This window comes from Cebus imitator, unplaced genomic scaffold (assembly GCF_001604975.1).
Source record: "Cebus imitator isolate Cc_AM_T3 unplaced genomic scaffold, Cebus_imitator-1.0 Scaffold125, whole genome shotgun sequence".
Taxonomy (NCBI): domain Eukaryota; kingdom Metazoa; phylum Chordata; class Mammalia; order Primates; family Cebidae; genus Cebus; species Cebus imitator.
This window is the reverse complement of record NW_016107440.1, coordinates 4,797,882-4,815,688: the sequence shown is the minus strand read 5'-3', so window position 1 is coordinate 4,815,688 and position 17,807 is coordinate 4,797,882. Positions and strand designations below refer to the sequence as shown.

General features: G+C 39.7%; 1 protein-coding gene across 1 annotated transcript in view; it reads right to left on the bottom strand.

Annotated features, from left to right (window-relative positions):
- The window catches only part of MTMR9 (myotubularin related protein 9), a 47,428-nt gene extending 31,129 nt beyond the window's left edge, over window positions 1-16,299 (bottom strand). The window contains exons 1-2 of the mRNA XM_017540462.2: window positions 15,589-16,299; window positions 6,626-6,734 (exon numbers count right to left, since the gene is read on the bottom strand). Of these exons, the coding sequence (XP_017395951.1) occupies window positions 6,626-6,734; window positions 15,589-15,770 (291 nt within the window). The 5' untranslated portion in view covers window positions 15,771-16,299. The remainder of the gene's footprint in view (window positions 1-6,625; window positions 6,735-15,588) is intronic.
- Window positions 16,300-17,807: the final 1,508 nt, after the last annotated feature.

Genomic DNA, 17,807 nt, shown 5'->3' with positions numbered 1-17,807 from the left:
ATCAGAGAATGAAGATCAACTCAATGAAATAAAATAAGAAGGCAAGATTACAGAAAAAAAAAGTAAAAAGAAATGAACAAAGCCTCCAAGAAACATGGGATTATGTGAAAAAATCTAATCTACGTTTGATAGTTGTACCTGAATGTGACACAGACAATGAATCCAAGTTGGAAAACACTCTTCAGGATATTATCCAGGAGAACTTTCCCAACCTAGCAAAGGAGGCCAATATTCAAGTCCAGGAAATACAGAGAACACCACAAAGATATTCCTCAAGAAGAGCAATCCCAAGGCACATAATTATCAGATTCACCAGGGTTGAAATGAAGGAAAAAATGCTAAGGGCAGCCAGAGAGAAAGGTCAGGTTACCCACAAAGGGAAGCCCATCAGACTCACAGCGGATCTCTCAGCAGAAACCCTACAAGCCAGAAGAGAGTTGGGGCCAATATTTAACATCCTTAAAGAAAAGAACTTTCAACCTAGAATTTCATATCCAGCCAAATGAAACTTCATCAGCGAAGGAGAAATAAAATCCTTTTCCAACAAGCAATTGCTGAGAGATTCCATCACCACCAGGCCTGCCTTACAAGAGCTCCTGACAGAAGCACTAAACAAAGAAAGGAACAACCAGTACCAGCCACTCCAAAAACGTACCAAATGGTAAAGACTATTGACACAATGAAGAAACCGCATTAACTGATGGGCAAAACAACCAGCTAGCATCAAAATGGCAGGATCAAATTGACACATAATATTAACCTTAAATATAAATGGGCTAAATGCCCCCATCAAAAGACATAGACTGGCAAATTGGATAAAAAGTCAAAATCCATCGTTGTGCTGTATCCAGGAAACCCATCTAACGTGCAAGAATACACACAGGCTAAAAATAAAGGGATGGAGGCAGACTTTTCAAGCAAATGGAGAGCAAAAAAAAAGCAGGAGTTGCAATCCTAGTCTCTGATAAAATAGACTTTAAACCAACAAAGATCAAGAGTCAAAGAAAGGCATTACATAATGGTAAAAGCATCAATGCAACAAGAAGAGCTAACGATCCTAAATATATGCGCACCCAATACAGGAGCACCCAGATACATAAAGCAAGTTCTTAATGACCTACAAAGAGACAGACTCCCACACAATACTAGTGGGAGACCTTAACACTCCACTGTCAATATTAGACATACCAAACAGACAGAAAATTAACTAGGATATCCAGGACTTGAGCTCACATCTGGACCAAGCAAACCTAATAGACATATAGAACTCTCCACTCCAAATCCACAGAATATACATTCTTCTCAGCACCACATCACACCTACTCTAAAACTGACCACATAATTGGAAGTAAATCACTCATTAGCAAATGCAAAAGAACAGAAATCATAACAGTCTCTCAGACCACTGTGCAATCAAATTAGAGCTCAGGATTAAGAAACTAACTCAGAACCGCACAACTTCATGGAAATTGAACACAGGCTCTTGAATGTTGACTGGATAAACAATGAAATGAAGGCAGAAATAAAGATGTTCTTCAAAACCAACGAGAACAAAGACACAACATATCAGAATCTCTGGGCACATTTAAAGCAGTATCTGGAGGGAAGTTTATAGCAATAAATACCCACATGAGAAGCAACGAAAGATCTAAAATCGACACCCTATCATCAACATTGAAAGAGCCAGAGAAGCAAGATCAAAAAAACTTAAAAGCTAGCAGAAGACAAGAATTAACTAAGATCAGAGCAGAACTGAAGGAGACAGAGACACAAAAAACTCTTCAAAAAAATCAATAAATCTAGGAGTTGGTTTTTTGAAAAGATCAACAAAATAGACTACTAGCCAGATTAATAAAAAAGAAAAGAGAATAATCAAATAGATGCAATAAAAAACGATACAGGGGATATCACCACAGATTCCACAGAAACACAACCACCATCAGAGATTACTACTAACAACACTATGCACATAAACCAGTAAACCTGAAAGAAATGGATAAATGCCTGGACACTTGCACCCTCCCAAGCCTAAACCAGGAAGAAGTCAAAACGCTGAAGAGACCAATAACAAGGGCTGAAATTGAGGCAGCAATTAATAGCCTACCAACCAAAAAAGGCCCAGGACCAGATGGATTCACAGTTGAATTCTACCAGACATACAAAGAGGAGCTGGTACCACTCCTTCTGAAACTATTCCAAACAATCCAAGAAGAGGGAATCCTTCCCAAATCATTTTATGAGATCAACATCATCCTGATACCAAAACCTGGCATGGACTCAACAAAAAAAGAAAACTTCACGCCAATATCCATGATGAACATAGATACAAAAATCTTCAATAAAATACTGGCAAACCGACTGCAACAGCACATCAAAAAGCTTAACCATCATGATCAAGTAGGCTTCATCCTGGGGACACAAGGCTGGTTCAACATATGCAAGTCTATAAATGTAGTCCACCACATAAACAGAACCAAAGACAAAAACCACATGATCATCTCAATAGATACAGAGAAGGCCTTAGACAAAATTCAACAGCCCTTTATGCTAACACTCTCAATAAACTAGGTATTGACAGAACGTATCTCAAAATATTAAAAGCTATTTACAACAAACCCACAGCCTATATCATACTGAATGGGCAAAAACTGGAAGCATTCCATTTGAAATCTGGCACTAGACAAGGATGCCCTCTGTCACCACTTACTCAATATAGTATTAGAAGTTCTGGCCAGAACAATCAGGCAAGAAAAAGAAATAAAGAGTATTCAATTAGGAAAGCAGGAAGTCAATTTGCAGATGACATGACTGTATATTTAGAAGACCCCATCGTCCTAGCCCAAAATCTCCAGAAACTCATAAGCAACTTCAGCAAAGTCTTAGGATACAAAATCAATGTGCAGAAATCACAAGCATTCCTATACACCAATAACACACTTAAATAGTGTCAAATCAAGAATGCACTGCCATCCACAACTGCAACAAAGAAAATGAAATACCTAGGAATACAACTAACAAAGGATGTAAAGGTTGTCTTCAAGGAGGACTACAAACCACTGCTCAAGGAAATAAGAGAGGACATAAACAGATGGAGAAACATCCCATGCTCATGGTTAGGAAGGATCAATATCGTGAAAATGGCCATACTGCCCAAAGTAATTTATAGATTCAACGCTATCCCCATCAAGCTACCAATGACCTTCTTCACAGAACAGGAAAAAACACCTTAAACTTCATACGGAACCAAAAGAGAGCCCACATAGCCAAGTCAATTCTAAGCAAAATGAACAAAGCTGGAGGCATCATGCTACCTGACTTCAAACTATGCTACAAGGCTACAGCAATCAAAGCAGCATGGGACTCGTACCAAAACAGAGATATAGACCAATGACACAGAACAGAGGCCTCGAAGGAAATGCCACACATCTACAACCATCTGATCTTTGACAAACCTTACAAAAACAAGCAAGGGGGAAAGGATTCCCTGTTTAATAAATGGTGTTGGGAAAACTGGCTAGCCATGTGCAGAAAGCAGAAACTGGACCCCTTCCTGACACCTTACATTAAAATTAACTCCAGAGAGATTAAAGACTTACACATAAGACCTAACACCATAAAAACCCTAGAAGAAAACCTAGGTAAAACCATCCAGGACATATGCATAGGCAAGGATTTCATGACTAAAACACCAAAAGCATTGGCGACAAAAGCCAAAATAGACATATGGGATCTAATTAAACTCCAGAATTTCTGTACAGCAAAAGAAACAATCATTAGAGTGAACCAGCAACCAACAGAATGGGAAAAAAATTTTTGCAATCTACCCATCTGACAAAAGGGCTAATATCTAGAATCTACAAAGAACTAAAACAGATTTACAAGAAAAAAACAAATCCATTCAAAAGTGAGCGAAGGACATGAACAGACACATTTCAAAAAAAGACATATGAGGCCAACGAACATGAAAAAATGCTCATCATCACTGGTCATTAGAGAAATGCAAATCAAAACCACACTGAGATACTATCTCACTCCAGTTAGAATGGCAATCATTAAAAAATCAGGAGACAACAGATGCTGGGGAGGTTGTGGAGAAACAGGAACACTTTTACACTGTTGGTGGGAGTGTAAATTAGTTCAACCATTATGGAAGACAGTGTGACGATTCCTCAAGGACCTAGAAATAGAAATTGCATTTGACCCAGCAATCCCGTTACTGGGCATATATCCAAAGGATTATAAATTGTTCTATTATAAAGACACATGAACACGTATGTTCATTGTGGCACTGTTTACAATAGGAAAGACCTGGAACCAACCCAAATGTCCTTCAATGATAGACTGGTCAAGGAAAATATGGCACATATACACCAGGGAATACTATGCAGCCATGAAAAATGATAAGTCCATGTCCTTTATATGTACATGTATGAATCTGGAAACCATCATTTTCAGCAAACTGACAGAAGAACAGAAAATCAAACAACACATGTTCTCCCTCACAAGTGGGTGTTGAACAATGAGAACACATGGACACAGGGAGGGGGGCATCACACACTGGGGTCTGTTGGGGGAACTAGGGAGGGACAGCACGATGCAGGGAGTTGGGAAGGGATAATATGAGGAGAAATGCCAGATATAGGTGACAGGGATAGAGGCAGCAAACCACATTGCCATGTATATACCTATGCAACAATCCTTCATGTTCTGCACATGTACTCCAGAACCTAAAGTGCAGTTTATATATATGGAAAAGGAAAAGAAAGAACTTTTTTAAAGTCTCACCAGATAGATCCATAACAGTGGATTACTCAGCCTTAAAAAGGCTGAAATTACAACACATATGAACTGTGAGGATATTACGCTAAATGAAAAAAACAAGTCACAAAAAGACAAATACTCTGATTCTACTTATATGAGATATCTAAAGTAATCAAATTTAGAGAAACAGAAAGTAGAATGGGGGTTATCAGGGGCTGAAGAGAGGGGTAAATGTGTTGTTTAACACAGAGTTTGAGTTTTGCAAGATGAAAAAGTCCTGGAGATCTATTGCACAACAATGTGAATAAAGTTATTATACCCTACTAAACTGTACACTTCAAAATGATTAAGATTGTAAATCTTACGTTGTGTTTTTTAACCACAGTTTTTTAAAAAAGTGTCACCATAAAATTATACTAAGTAATGATAGAGGACCCTCAAATGGTAGCTGCTATTTACCAAGTATTATACTAAGCATTCTACACACATCAACTAATAAAATTCTTACAACAGCCCTAAAAGATAGGTATTATTATCCTTGTTTTATATAAAGTATAAAACAAATCAGAGCGATGTCAAGTATTTTGCCAATGTTCACAAGCTACCAACTGGTAAAATGAAGAGTCAAACTGCTATGATTCAATAACATATTAATACATGTAATAATGTATATATGTGATAATAATATACAATAATCATATTGTAATTTATTAACATTTCTATTCAAATTTTTAGGATTGCATTAATTACAAAAGATATACTAGTATATTCAAGAAGAAACAATTTCACTTCTAGCAGCTAACCTGGCAGAGAAGTGAACAGTGCACTGGTTAACTCACTAGTGGTTTGCAGTGTCTCTAAGGAATTCCTGAGAGGGCAGGTGGGAATAGTCAAGTCAATAAGGGCTTCTAGGTCTCCAAATCCATACCTACTAATGTAACGTCACCAAAAGCAATTCTTTTTTTTTTTTTTTTTTTCAGACAGGGTTTTGCTTTTGTTGCCCAAGCTGGAGTGCCATGGTGTGATCTCAGCTCACGGCAACCTCTGCTTCCTGGGTTCAAGCGATTCTCCTGCCTCAGCGTCCCAAGTAGCTGGGATTACAGGCATGTGCCACCATGTCTGGATAATTTTTTATATTTTTAGTAGAAACAGGGTTTCATCATGTTTGCCAGGTTGGTCTTGAACTTCTGACCTCAGGTGATCTGCCCACCTCGGCCTCCTAAAGTGCTGGGATTACAGGAGTCAGCCACCGAACCCAGCTGACCAAAAGCAATTCTAACTGTATCTACTTTATTGGTTTAGAATTTCATATAAGATTTTACTCGAGCAAACCTCAAGTAAAGGAAAGAAAAAAAAGTTTACAGTCTTAGGCACAGAAAAAGTACCAAGATTTGTATAGTGAACATGAAACATCAAGCAAAACTTTAAAATTTCTCCCAAGAATCTCTTCACTAAATCTTCTGATGGTTTCTCCAAATGAGAACTCATACACTCAAGTGAAACGGTATCTGTTATTTAACCAATATGAACTCATGGAAATTCCATGAAGCCACTGGAAATGCAATTCCATGGAATTCCAAGCAATTCATGGAACTGGGGCTATTCATATAAAATGAGTAACACCAGACACTGCTGGAAGTCAAGAAAGCCCGATTACACTCATATAACAATGAGCCAGGGTGAGGCTTTTCCTATCAGTCTTCAGTATTTGAGTCAGAGAACATGACTAAAATATCTATTGAAGAAATGTAAGAGCTATACTGAGTATAGCTGAACATGACTAAATTATCTAATGAAGAAATGTAAGAGCTATACATAAACGATGAAATTATGTTTCATTACATTTTGCTTCCAAAATACTTACCTCAATGGAACTGGCTATATTCAGGCATTCCTCCATTCCAGGAATATCCAACTGAATAATTCGAAAATCTTTACATTTTATGATGATGGTACCCAGTGATCCCACAAATCTGTAAGAAATTGAAAATCACGTTTAGGAACACATATGTTACTAACTTTAAATATATTATTATTTATTTGAAAAGAGGATGTAGTTGTAGTTATCATCTATATTAACTTTCTTCTCAATTAGTCTAATTAAGGAAGAAGCAAGGCTACATCATTAAAACGAGAGCCATACGTTACTTACTATATATGTTTTTTTTTTTATTTCAAATATATAAAGCAATTCACATTAGGCTAATTGTTTTGATGGAGATTATTTGGGGCCTTATTTTAAAGAATAGGAAAAAGATCTGTAATTAATGTATTAAGTGCTTGTAGAGAGATATTTCTGGAGCATCGGAAAATAGTTCATTTCAGATTTCATTTACTTCCAAGTGATACACACTATGTATCAATTTATAAAAAGTAATATATTTGACAAAATCTAACATCCATTTCTGATTTTAAAACATGAAAAAACAAAAATTTCTCAGCAAACTTGGAACAGAAGGGAACTTCCTCAACCTGATAAAGGCATTTACAAAAAACAACAAGAAAAAAAACCCTAAATAGCACACTTAATGGTGAAGGATTGAATTATTTCTCTCTAAAATCATAAATAACACAAAGATGTTCACTCTCACCACATCTATTCACCATTGAACTGAAAGTTATAGCTAGTGCCGTAAGGTAAAAAGAATAAAAATAGATTGAAAAGAAAGAAGTAAAACTGTCTTTACTTGCAGATCATGATTATGTAATGTACCCAGAATTTTCTTTTTATTGTCAATTCTCTCCCAAATTCATCTAGTGATACAATGTAATTCCAAACAAAATCACAGCAGACTTTTATGTAGAAACTCAAAAAGTGTTTATAAAATTCATAGAGAAATGCAAATGTCTCCAAACAGCCAAAACAACTTTGAGTAAGAACAAAGTTGGATGGCTAACACTACATAATTTCAAGGCTTACTATAAAGTTATAGTAATTAAGACAGTGTGATAATTACATGATGATAAACAGATCAACTGAACAGAAAAAAAAGAGTCCAGAAACAGATCCACTTACACGTGAACAAAGACAGAAAGACAATTCACTGAAGACAGGTCAGTCTTTTTAACAAATGCTGCTGGAACAATTGGATAGTCTTTTTTTTTTTTTTTTTTTAAGAATTTGAATCTCTATCATGAACCATATACAAAAACTAACCCAAAATGGGATTGTTTACCTAAATGTAAAACCTAAAGTTATAAAACTGCTAGAAGAAAACCTGAGAGAAAATATTGTGACCTTAGGTGAGAAAATGGTTTCTTAGATAAGACACTAAAATCCCAATCTCCACAAGAACAAACTGACAAATTGGACATCTTCAAAATGTAAAGCATCTGCTTGAAGGACAGGGTTAAAGGGCATGAAAAGGTTAAGCCACTGGGCATTCCTGTGGGCTGTTGAGGAACTCATCAACAGGCTACACTACATTTATTGCTAAAATGTTTCTTCCTTCAACAATAAATTAATCTTACCTTACTGTAACTTTTTTACTTTATAAACTTTTTAATCTCTAACTTTTTGTCTCTTTTGTAATGACGCTAGGCTGAAAATACAAACACACTATACAGCTGTACAAAAATATTTTCCTTCTTTATATCCTCATTCCATAAGCTTTTTTCAATTAAAAAAGTTTGTTTGGTAAACTTTCTTGTTAAAACCTTAGACACAAACACACACATTAGCCTAGGCCTAAACAGGGTCAGGACCATCAATATCACTGTCTTCCACCTCCACATCTTGCCCCACTGGGAAGTCTTCACAGGAAATATTAATAACATGCATGGAGCTGTCATCTCCCATGATGACAATGCCTTCTGGATAATTCTCGATGGACTTGCCTGAGTCTGTTTTACAGTTAACATTCTTCAAGACGTAAAAGGAGTACAGTCTAAAATAACAATAAAAAGTATAATGTAGTAAATACATAAACCAGTAACAAAGTTGTTTATGGTCATTTATAAATATTATTTGATGTATGCAATTGTATGTGCTATACTGTACATACAATATAGCATACATAAACGACTGACACCCCAGGTTTTTTTATACCAACATCACCACAAACACAATGTCACTGGGCAAGAGAAGCTTTTCAGGTCCATTACAATCTTATGGGACTACCATCATATATATAATAAATCACATGACTGTATGTATATACAAACATACACTCTCAAAACTCAATAAGAAAGCAAATTATTCATTACAAATGGGCAAAACATAGGAACGGTCACTTAGCAAAAAAAAAAAAAAAAAAAAAAAAGACATATGGATGGCAAATAAGCACATGAAAAGATGCCCTACACCCATCAGGGAAATGCAAAGTTAAACCACAATAAGATATCACTTAACATCTATTGGAATGGCTAAAATGTAAAAGACAGACCATAGCAGGTGAGGACAAGAATGTGGAGGAACTAGAACTCTCACACACTGCTCATAGGAATATAAAACTGTAAATACAAGCACTTTGGAAAACAGTTTGGGCAGCTTCTTAAAAAGTAAAACATATATCCATATCTGATCCAGCCATTCCACTGGCAAGTAAATGGCTTGCCACCCAAGAGAAAATAAACCACATGTTCATACAAAGACTTGCATAAGAATTTGAAAAACAGCTGTATTTAACAGCCTCAAACTGGAAACAACCCACATTTCCATCACCAGGTCAATAAATGAACTATGGAGTACTACACAGTGGACTAGTACTCAGCAAATAAGAATAAACTATTAATATATGCAACATGAACAAATCTCAAAAGAGAGTACTGCATGCTTTCTGTTGTATCAACATAAATTTCTAGATAATGCAAACTCAACTGTGACTACTTGGAAAAGAAGGAGGGGATTACAAAAGGGCACCAGTAAACTTTTGGGGGTGATAAATTCATTATCTTGAACCTATGGCGACAGTATCAGCATGTGCACATACATCAAAACACATCAAAGTTTACACTTCAAATATGTTTAGTGTTATATGTCAACTGTACTTCAATAAAGCTGTTTCAAAAATCACTGTCACTCTGCCTGAGCTGGAAGTGAAAGACCCATAACCAAATTATCAGTTAAAAAAATGAAAAAAAAAATGTACAAGACATATGGTTATTCTTTTGAAAATTTTCACATCATCTACTCTTGGAAACTCATTTTGTAAAGTGAATTTTGTTTTGTTAGTCTGCCAGGTTTTACTTAGTTGCTATAAAGTATAGTGAATGACTAGAGGAGTTAAAAATAATTGTTACCTTATATCAGAACAAATATGCTATAAACTATCAAAGTATTCTCCATTTATTCAACATTTCTAGTCAATTACTATTACTTATAGAACAGTAGGCCATGAAAAATATCTTTTAAAAGCATAAGAGCTCCCTCCACAAAATTCCCATGATTCACATCAATTGTCAGATTCAGTTCTACTTTATCATTTTCTCCTTATTGTTCCATCCATGCCCTGTATATACGCCTATCAGAGCATTTAAAATACTTTATTAAACTTTCTACCTTATATGTTTATTTCTTATAATGGCTCTTAGTTATTTTCAGGTAGAAGCCATGTTTGATTAATTTCTACATCCCCAGGTCCTAGTACAGCACCCAGCATATACACAATCTTAAAGCTCCATTAAGGGGCTTAAAGGAGGATCTAAATAATGTACCATGTCAATTTGACTCCAATTAATCTATAAATCCAAAACAATTCATTTTTTAAAAATCCTACGAAACCTGTATAAAGTCTGTGGTCTAGTGAGTGGCACTGCACCAATGTCAGTGTCCTGATTTTGATAATACGACAGTCATAAAACACGTCACCATTACGGGAAGCTGGGTGGAAGATTCCAAAACCTCCATGCACAATTTTTTGCAACGGCCTATGAATCTTCAATTATTATTAAAGACTTTTAAAAATCCCATGAATATAGCAAGTTTTCCAAAACTGCATGGAAACATAAGGGTCAAAACAGTGTTGCCAACTTTAAAAAAAAAAAAAAAGGAAAGCAGGGCAACTAGCACTATTTGATTTTTGGATATATCACAAAGCCATAGAAGAAAATATGATGACGACTAAAGAACAGATTAATGAACCAACACATTATGACAGAGCTCAGAAATAGACCCGTACATAAGGATAACTTGACATAAATCAGCCAAGGCTGGGATGTCAGGTGATGGGATTAAGAAAACTGGCTTCCTTGCTCTACGGAGAAAAATAGGTTCCTATCATACTTGAAACAAAGATAGAATCCAAATGAATTAAAGATCTAAAAATGAACAGTAAAACTATGAAGCTACTAAGGAAGAAAGCGTAGGAGAACATCCTGGTGATTTGGGGCGGGGAAGAAGTTCTTAAGACAAACCATACACCATAAAGCAAAACATTGGAAAGTTCTGCATTAAAATTAAAGACTTCTGTTCAACAAAGGATATCACAGATAAAATAACAGATGAATGACAAACTAGGAGAAGACATTCATAACGCCTAAATGAAGAATGAGTACCCACAGAGTACACAAGTAACCCGCAAATCAACATGAGAAAGACAATAAACCCAATGTTTTAAGAAGACCACAGAAATTAGGCCATTCACAGAAAGGAAAAAAAAAATTAAGTATATTGCTCACAAGCATATATAATTAAACTCACTAATAATTAGTAAAATTCAAATGAAAATAAAACAATAACTATTTCACAATCTTCAGACTGGAAAAATTAGAAAGACAATACCAAATGTTGGTAAGAAAGTGGAGAAGAGGCACCTTTCCTGCACCATAATTGGAAGGCAATCTGCAATCATCATTCCGGAAAGCAAATAGTTTGTGAAATGAGTTATGCACCTACTTTATGGCTGAATCCCATCCTAGGTGCAGTCTCAGAGGAATTATGGCACAAGACTACATAAGGGGACATGAATATGTTTAACAGAGTTGTTTGTGATAGCAGGGAGTTGGAGGTTACCTAAAAGATCTGTTAAGTAAGCTTTTTAGATACTTCGGAATTCTATGCTACCGTCAGAAGCAGTGAAATGGTTGTACACACAGCAATAAGAGACCTTGAAAGAGTACTGAATCAACATAGGAGCAGAACAAGATCTACAACATACTCCCTGTTAGGCAAATTAAACTCACACATACATGCATGTGTGCACACACCCATACACAACTAACATGGTTGCCTACAGGGATTGTGGATAAGACAGGAAATGGGAGTGAAAATTATGGATGAAGAAAATAAAAAACAGAGGAAACCTTTTAAGGAATCAATCATGAAAATGATGAATCATCAACTGAGTAGAATTAACTCAATTTTCTGAGGTCCATTAAAAAAAACCAGGTATAACTGTAAAACTTGTGTACAACCTTGTATGTTGAAAGGATCAAATAAAATGATGTTAGCAATGTATATGAAAGTATTCCATAGACTTGTAAAGCATTATTCAACACAACTTTCTACAAGGTTCAGAGAGGTTGAGTAGCTTGTCCAAAGGCACTTATTTAGTAAGAGGCAGAACTGAAGGAGTCATCCTTAACGACTTTCTCTCTCACCTCATTTACAATTCACCAGCAAGGCAAGGCAAGGCAGCTCAACCTTCAAAAACACATCCCAAATCAGATTCCTTGTGACTACACTACTGCTTTTTTTTTTTTTTTTTTTAAAGATGGAGTCTGGCTCTGTCACCCAGGCTGGAGTGCAGTGGCATGATCTCGGCTCACTGCAACCTCTGCCTTCCGGGCTCAAGCAATTTTCCTGCTGCTGTCTCCTGGGTAACTGGGATTACAGGCGTGCACCACCACGCCCAGCTATTTTTTGTATTTTTCGTAGAGATAAGGTTTCACCATATTGGCCAGGCTGGTCTTGAACTCCTGAACTCAGGTGATCTGCCTGCCTCAGCCTCTCAAAGTGCTGGGATTACAGGCATAAGCCACCACGCCCAGCCCACCATCACCTTTTATGTGACTACTCTACTCTAACTGGGCCTGCTGCTTACACTCTTGCCCCTGTACAGTATATTTTCTGCCAGCAGCCAGAATCATCTTCTAAAACATCTATCAGCTGTTGCTTCCTAGCTTTTACCTCTTCAAGGGTTCCCACTGAAACCACTACAATGGCCTGCAGGCTCTCCAGGGTCTAGCCACTGCTTATCCCTCCACCCAACGTCTCTACCACAGACTTCCCCTACCCTCTATTTCCTGCCCTGCAGCCACACTGGCCTCTTTGTTCTCTGCACACGCCAAGCATGTTCCCCATCCCAAGTCCTTGCATTCACTGTTCCCTCCAGTTGGAAAGCTCTTCCTCCAGATACTCTTATTTCTAGCATCCTCATTTCATTCCGGTCTCTAGTCAGACGTCGTCACCTGTCTTCTCTGAAATCCTTTCTAAAGACACTGCTTCCTGGTGCTCTCTATCCTCTGATCTTCTATTATTTTCCTTCCTGGCACTTATGACCTGACATCATCATACTTATTTATGTCTGGACTTACTGGATTGTCCATCTCCCCGGCCAGTACCTAAGCACCTTGTCTTAGCTACCACTGTAGCCGTACAGCTCAGAGAGTGCACATGGAAAACAAATGGACGTCAAGATTTCTTTAAAGCAGAAATTTAACAAACTCTGATCTGATCCCTCCCCAATGCGCTTTCCACTACACCACCAAGGAAAAGGATAAATGTGTGCACAGTTAATCATTCTCTTCTAACAAAGTCAAAGGTTCACATCTCATCTGCCTTCTTCTTCATGCACTACAAGGCCCAGCACCTTGTAAATGCAAGGTAAACAGGTGGAAACGAACGAATGAACAGTAACCATCATAAACGGTAAATCAGAAAGAAGACAGTTGATGGTCATGGAGAGACTACTAATTTGCATTCAATGGCATTGCTGACCACTCAGTGGTCAATCCTTTTATTTCCTATGTAGCTGTATGCCCAAGTCACAGTTAGAAGTTTCAAAGGAGATAAAAATGAATTCCAGTTGTGGAATTAACAGAAGAATCTGTGAAGGAGGTGGAGGACGAAACAGTTAAACCGAATACTCACTAGACGGGTAACAAGCTCATTGCCTGTGAACTCCTGAAAGATAAGAGCTGTAATATATTTTATTCATCTCAGTGTTCTAAAGGCCTCACAAAATGTCCAGAACATAAAGGCATTTGGCAAATGTTTAACAAACTTGGGAGAAGCAAGGCATTCCCGCAGAAGGAAGAAGTCAATAAAATGCACAGATGACAGAATACAGGACATACACAAGCACCAGTAAATGGTGAGGACTGGCTGGTAAAAAAGGGGTTCATGGAAGGAAGGGCAAGAAGGGCTCATTAAAAGAAATGGCAAGAAATAAAGTTAGAAAGTAGTTTAGGGCCAGGACACAGAATGCCATGAATGACCAAGGGGTTTAGATTTTCAATGAGAGTCCACTCAAGACCTTTTTTTTTTAGATGGAATTTCGCTTTTGTTGCCCAGGTTGAAGTGAAGTGGCGGAATCTCAGCTCACTGCAACCTCCACCTCCGAGGTTCAATCGATTTTTCTGCCTCAGCCTCCTGAGTAGCTGAGATTACAGGCGCCCACACCATGCCTGGCTAATTTTTGGTATTTTTAGTAGACATGGGGTTTCATCATTTTGTCCAAGTTGGTCTCTAACTCCTGACCTCCAGTGATCTGCCAGCCTTGGTCTCCCAAAGTGCTGGGATTACAGGCATGAGCCACCGTGCCTGGCCCACTTAAGACTTCAGGCCGACGCAGGCAGATCACGAGGCTGAGTGTTCCACACCAGCCTGGCCAATATGGTGAAACCCCATCTCTACTAAAAAATACAAAATTTAGCCAGGCGTGGTGGCTTGCACCTGTAACTGCAGCTGCTCCGGAGGCTGAGGCAGGACAATTGCTGGAAACCGGGAGGCGCAGGTTGCAGTGGGCCAAGATTATGCCACTGCACTCCAGCCCGGGCAACTGAGCTAGACTACGCTTCAGGAAAAAAAAGGAGAAGAAGAAGAAAAGAAATTATTATTTTAAGGCATATCCTCTCTAGGAATCTTCCTAATACCCAAATTCTCCTGTGAAGCAACAGAAACATTGTTATCATTCATTTATCCTTCAGTGTAAACTGGATAATCAGTTTGCCCTCTCCTGACTAGAGAGAAGCCACTAGGGAGATGGGAATTTTGCCAACAGATGAAAGTACAACTTTTTTACTTCGAGGAACTCCCTTGGAAAGATAAAGCCTGGAGTGCAAAAAGGATAAGGAGGTTAATTGGCACCTGCCTTTCCTTGAGAGCCAGCCCCGTTCTTTCAGCAAACAGAACTGGGTAAAGATGAAGGGAATACATCAGAATCTCCCTTAGTGAGAATGAAATTGATGACCCAGAAGAAACATGATAAACTGAACATTTTTCAGCAATACAAAAATGGTTTTGGGGTACGTAGACACTCATAGCTTTGTAATCGGTTGCGTTTTCCTCAAAAATGGTAAAGACTTTACCTAAATCACATCCAGCCACAACTTCATGAACAGCAACTGACCATACCGATTCAAGGAATACGACAGGGCAAGAAAAAGAAATTTATAAAAACAATGCCGAAAATCCACCCAAATGGTGTTAAGAACCAGAAATGATCATCTGAGAACTCCATCCAGGTTTAATGGAAACCGGGTCTTCCATCTGGACGGCTTTCTGCTTGGTAAAACTCAATTCCTGATTCTAGGCCACAGAGGGCTGGCTCATATTGCCTGCCAGCTGGGCGGCAGGATGGGCTGAAAACGCCAGGAAGTGTTCCCCGGGGCGCCCACAGGGGACCGCCCGGTCCCCTGCGGAGTTGGGGTGGGACCGGCACTCACCGCTTGTCGATGGCGTCGATGTTTGAATGGAGGAGCCACAGCTCCTCCGTGTTGTCCTGCCGGGAGGACAGGATGAGGTGGTGGCCCGTCAGGCACAGGGTGCCCTCGACTGCCGGGTAGAAAGGCCGGTGCAGCACCACATTGTCCACCCGCGGGGTCTTAATCAGCTCCGCAAACTCCATGCTCCCCCCGCGGCCGGAGCCAGGGAACCGAGCCCGGGAGGTGCGAGGCGGTTACCCCGCCGCAGGGAGAGAAGCGGAACTACCCAGCGCGGGGCTGGGCCGTGGGGCGGGGCTGGCCGGGCGAAGAGGTTGGGCCCGCCCCAGAAAGGGTGGGCGCGGCGAGGCCTGCAGCCGCTGGCACCGGCCGCGGGGGACAGCAGCTGGGGCTGGGCTAGGCCCGGGCGCCTCTCTCGCACCGCCCGGTCCGCCAGGCCCAGGACTCGGCCACAGTGAACACCTTTCCACAGGCCCAAGGACCGCCACTGCCGCTGGCACCCGGTCCAGCGTAGGCAGGCAGAGGGAAGAAGGAGGATGCCGCGTCGGGACCCACTTCCACGCCCTGGCCGCTAGGGACTCCTGGCGGAAGTGGCTACTTGCTGCTGGAGCTCACAGCAACTCCGGGCGGAAGCAGCCGATCTCAAAACTCGGAAGACGCTGTCGCAGCCGGAAGTCGCTCCACTCTAGGTACTCGGGAAATGCCTCCGAAGACACAGCCAGAACGGAAGACTTGAGTTCCTACGAGAAAAAAAGCTTGTCTTTTGCCTTCACGCCCTCCCGCTGCCCTTCTCACCCACCTATAAATATTCCTCACCAGAAGACACCGAGGAAGAAAGGACGACGGGGGGAAGTCCCTGTCTTGCCTCCCTCTTCTTGAGTAGAGCTCCCCTCCAGCAGCTCTTCAGAGTGCGGGGCTCCTGTTAATTGTGACAGTTATGCGTTAGCCATGAAGAGATGGGAAGTATGGGATGGAGGTGGTGACTGTGACCTTGGGGACTCCTCCAGGGGTCAGGGAGGGACACAGGGTCGCTCCACAGGCTCCCCGAGAGCGCCGCGCCACGACGTGTGACCTGGAGCAAAAAAGAGGAAAAACAAGAATACCTGTGAGAGGAAGCCAAGTAGTTGTAGATGCAATGAACAGAAGAGCAAGATGCTTGACTTGCTGGAGACCACCCCGTTACTCTGCAGCAGAGCCTGGGCTTCAGTCTGCAGCCATGAAACCCAGCGCATCGGTCACCACCGCACAGCCTCCCCGTCACACGCCCTCCTTACACCAAACATTTATCCAAATAATTACTCCTTTGCTTGTTCCTTTCCCACCGCCCACTTGAAACTGACATTTTTATTCAAAAATAAGAAATAGAAGAGAACTATGTTTGAGTGCTGGTCTGCTGTGCCTTCATTGACCTTTGAAATCCTCACCATCTAGTACCTAAGCCCAGCAAGTTGAACAAAATCTCACAGAATTCACGGAGTAAATTGCCACAACCTCATCAGGTCATTCCAACACTTGTCCATGCTTTTGATTTTGCCCTTCTTAAAATTGTTCCCTTCTTAAAATAAAACACTTTGTAGCATTGTTTTAAGTGACATAAGTAAATGCCTGCCAACTTTCCTTGGTGTCTTTATTGCATAGTTCCTTCAGACTGGATAATAGTAGCTATTTTTTATAGTTTTACAGTTTAATTGCTTTCATCCAAATGGATGGAATCACTTCCTTTGTAATATGTAAAGTGTTTTAATTCATTTTTATAATTAGCATTCCTGACAGCATAGGTATCCACCCTCTGAAGTTCCCATTCTATAGTACAAAATTGCAAATAAGTATTTTTTTGTTCCATAATGGTCCCCCCACAGCCAAGTGTATACTGGGACCATGCATACTGGGAGTCAGCTTTATTTTACAACACAGCTTCACTTTACCCCTCCGGCAATTAATCGATTCTGGGTATTTATTAAGAACTTCAAATTTAATGCAAAGACTGTTAAATACCACCAGCCCAGCTCTGGCAAAGGACTGTTGACTTTATCTCCACCTTCATCCAGATACACTGCCATCCTAATCCAAGCTCGTACTTGGGCCCTTGAAAAAATGACCTATCATTCCAACTACCAGGGAGGAACTCTCTGAATTAATGAATCTGGACAACTTATAAGACTTCAAAAGTGTGGAAATGACAAATGTTAAAATGACAGGATGAGCAGTAAACCTCCAGTCCT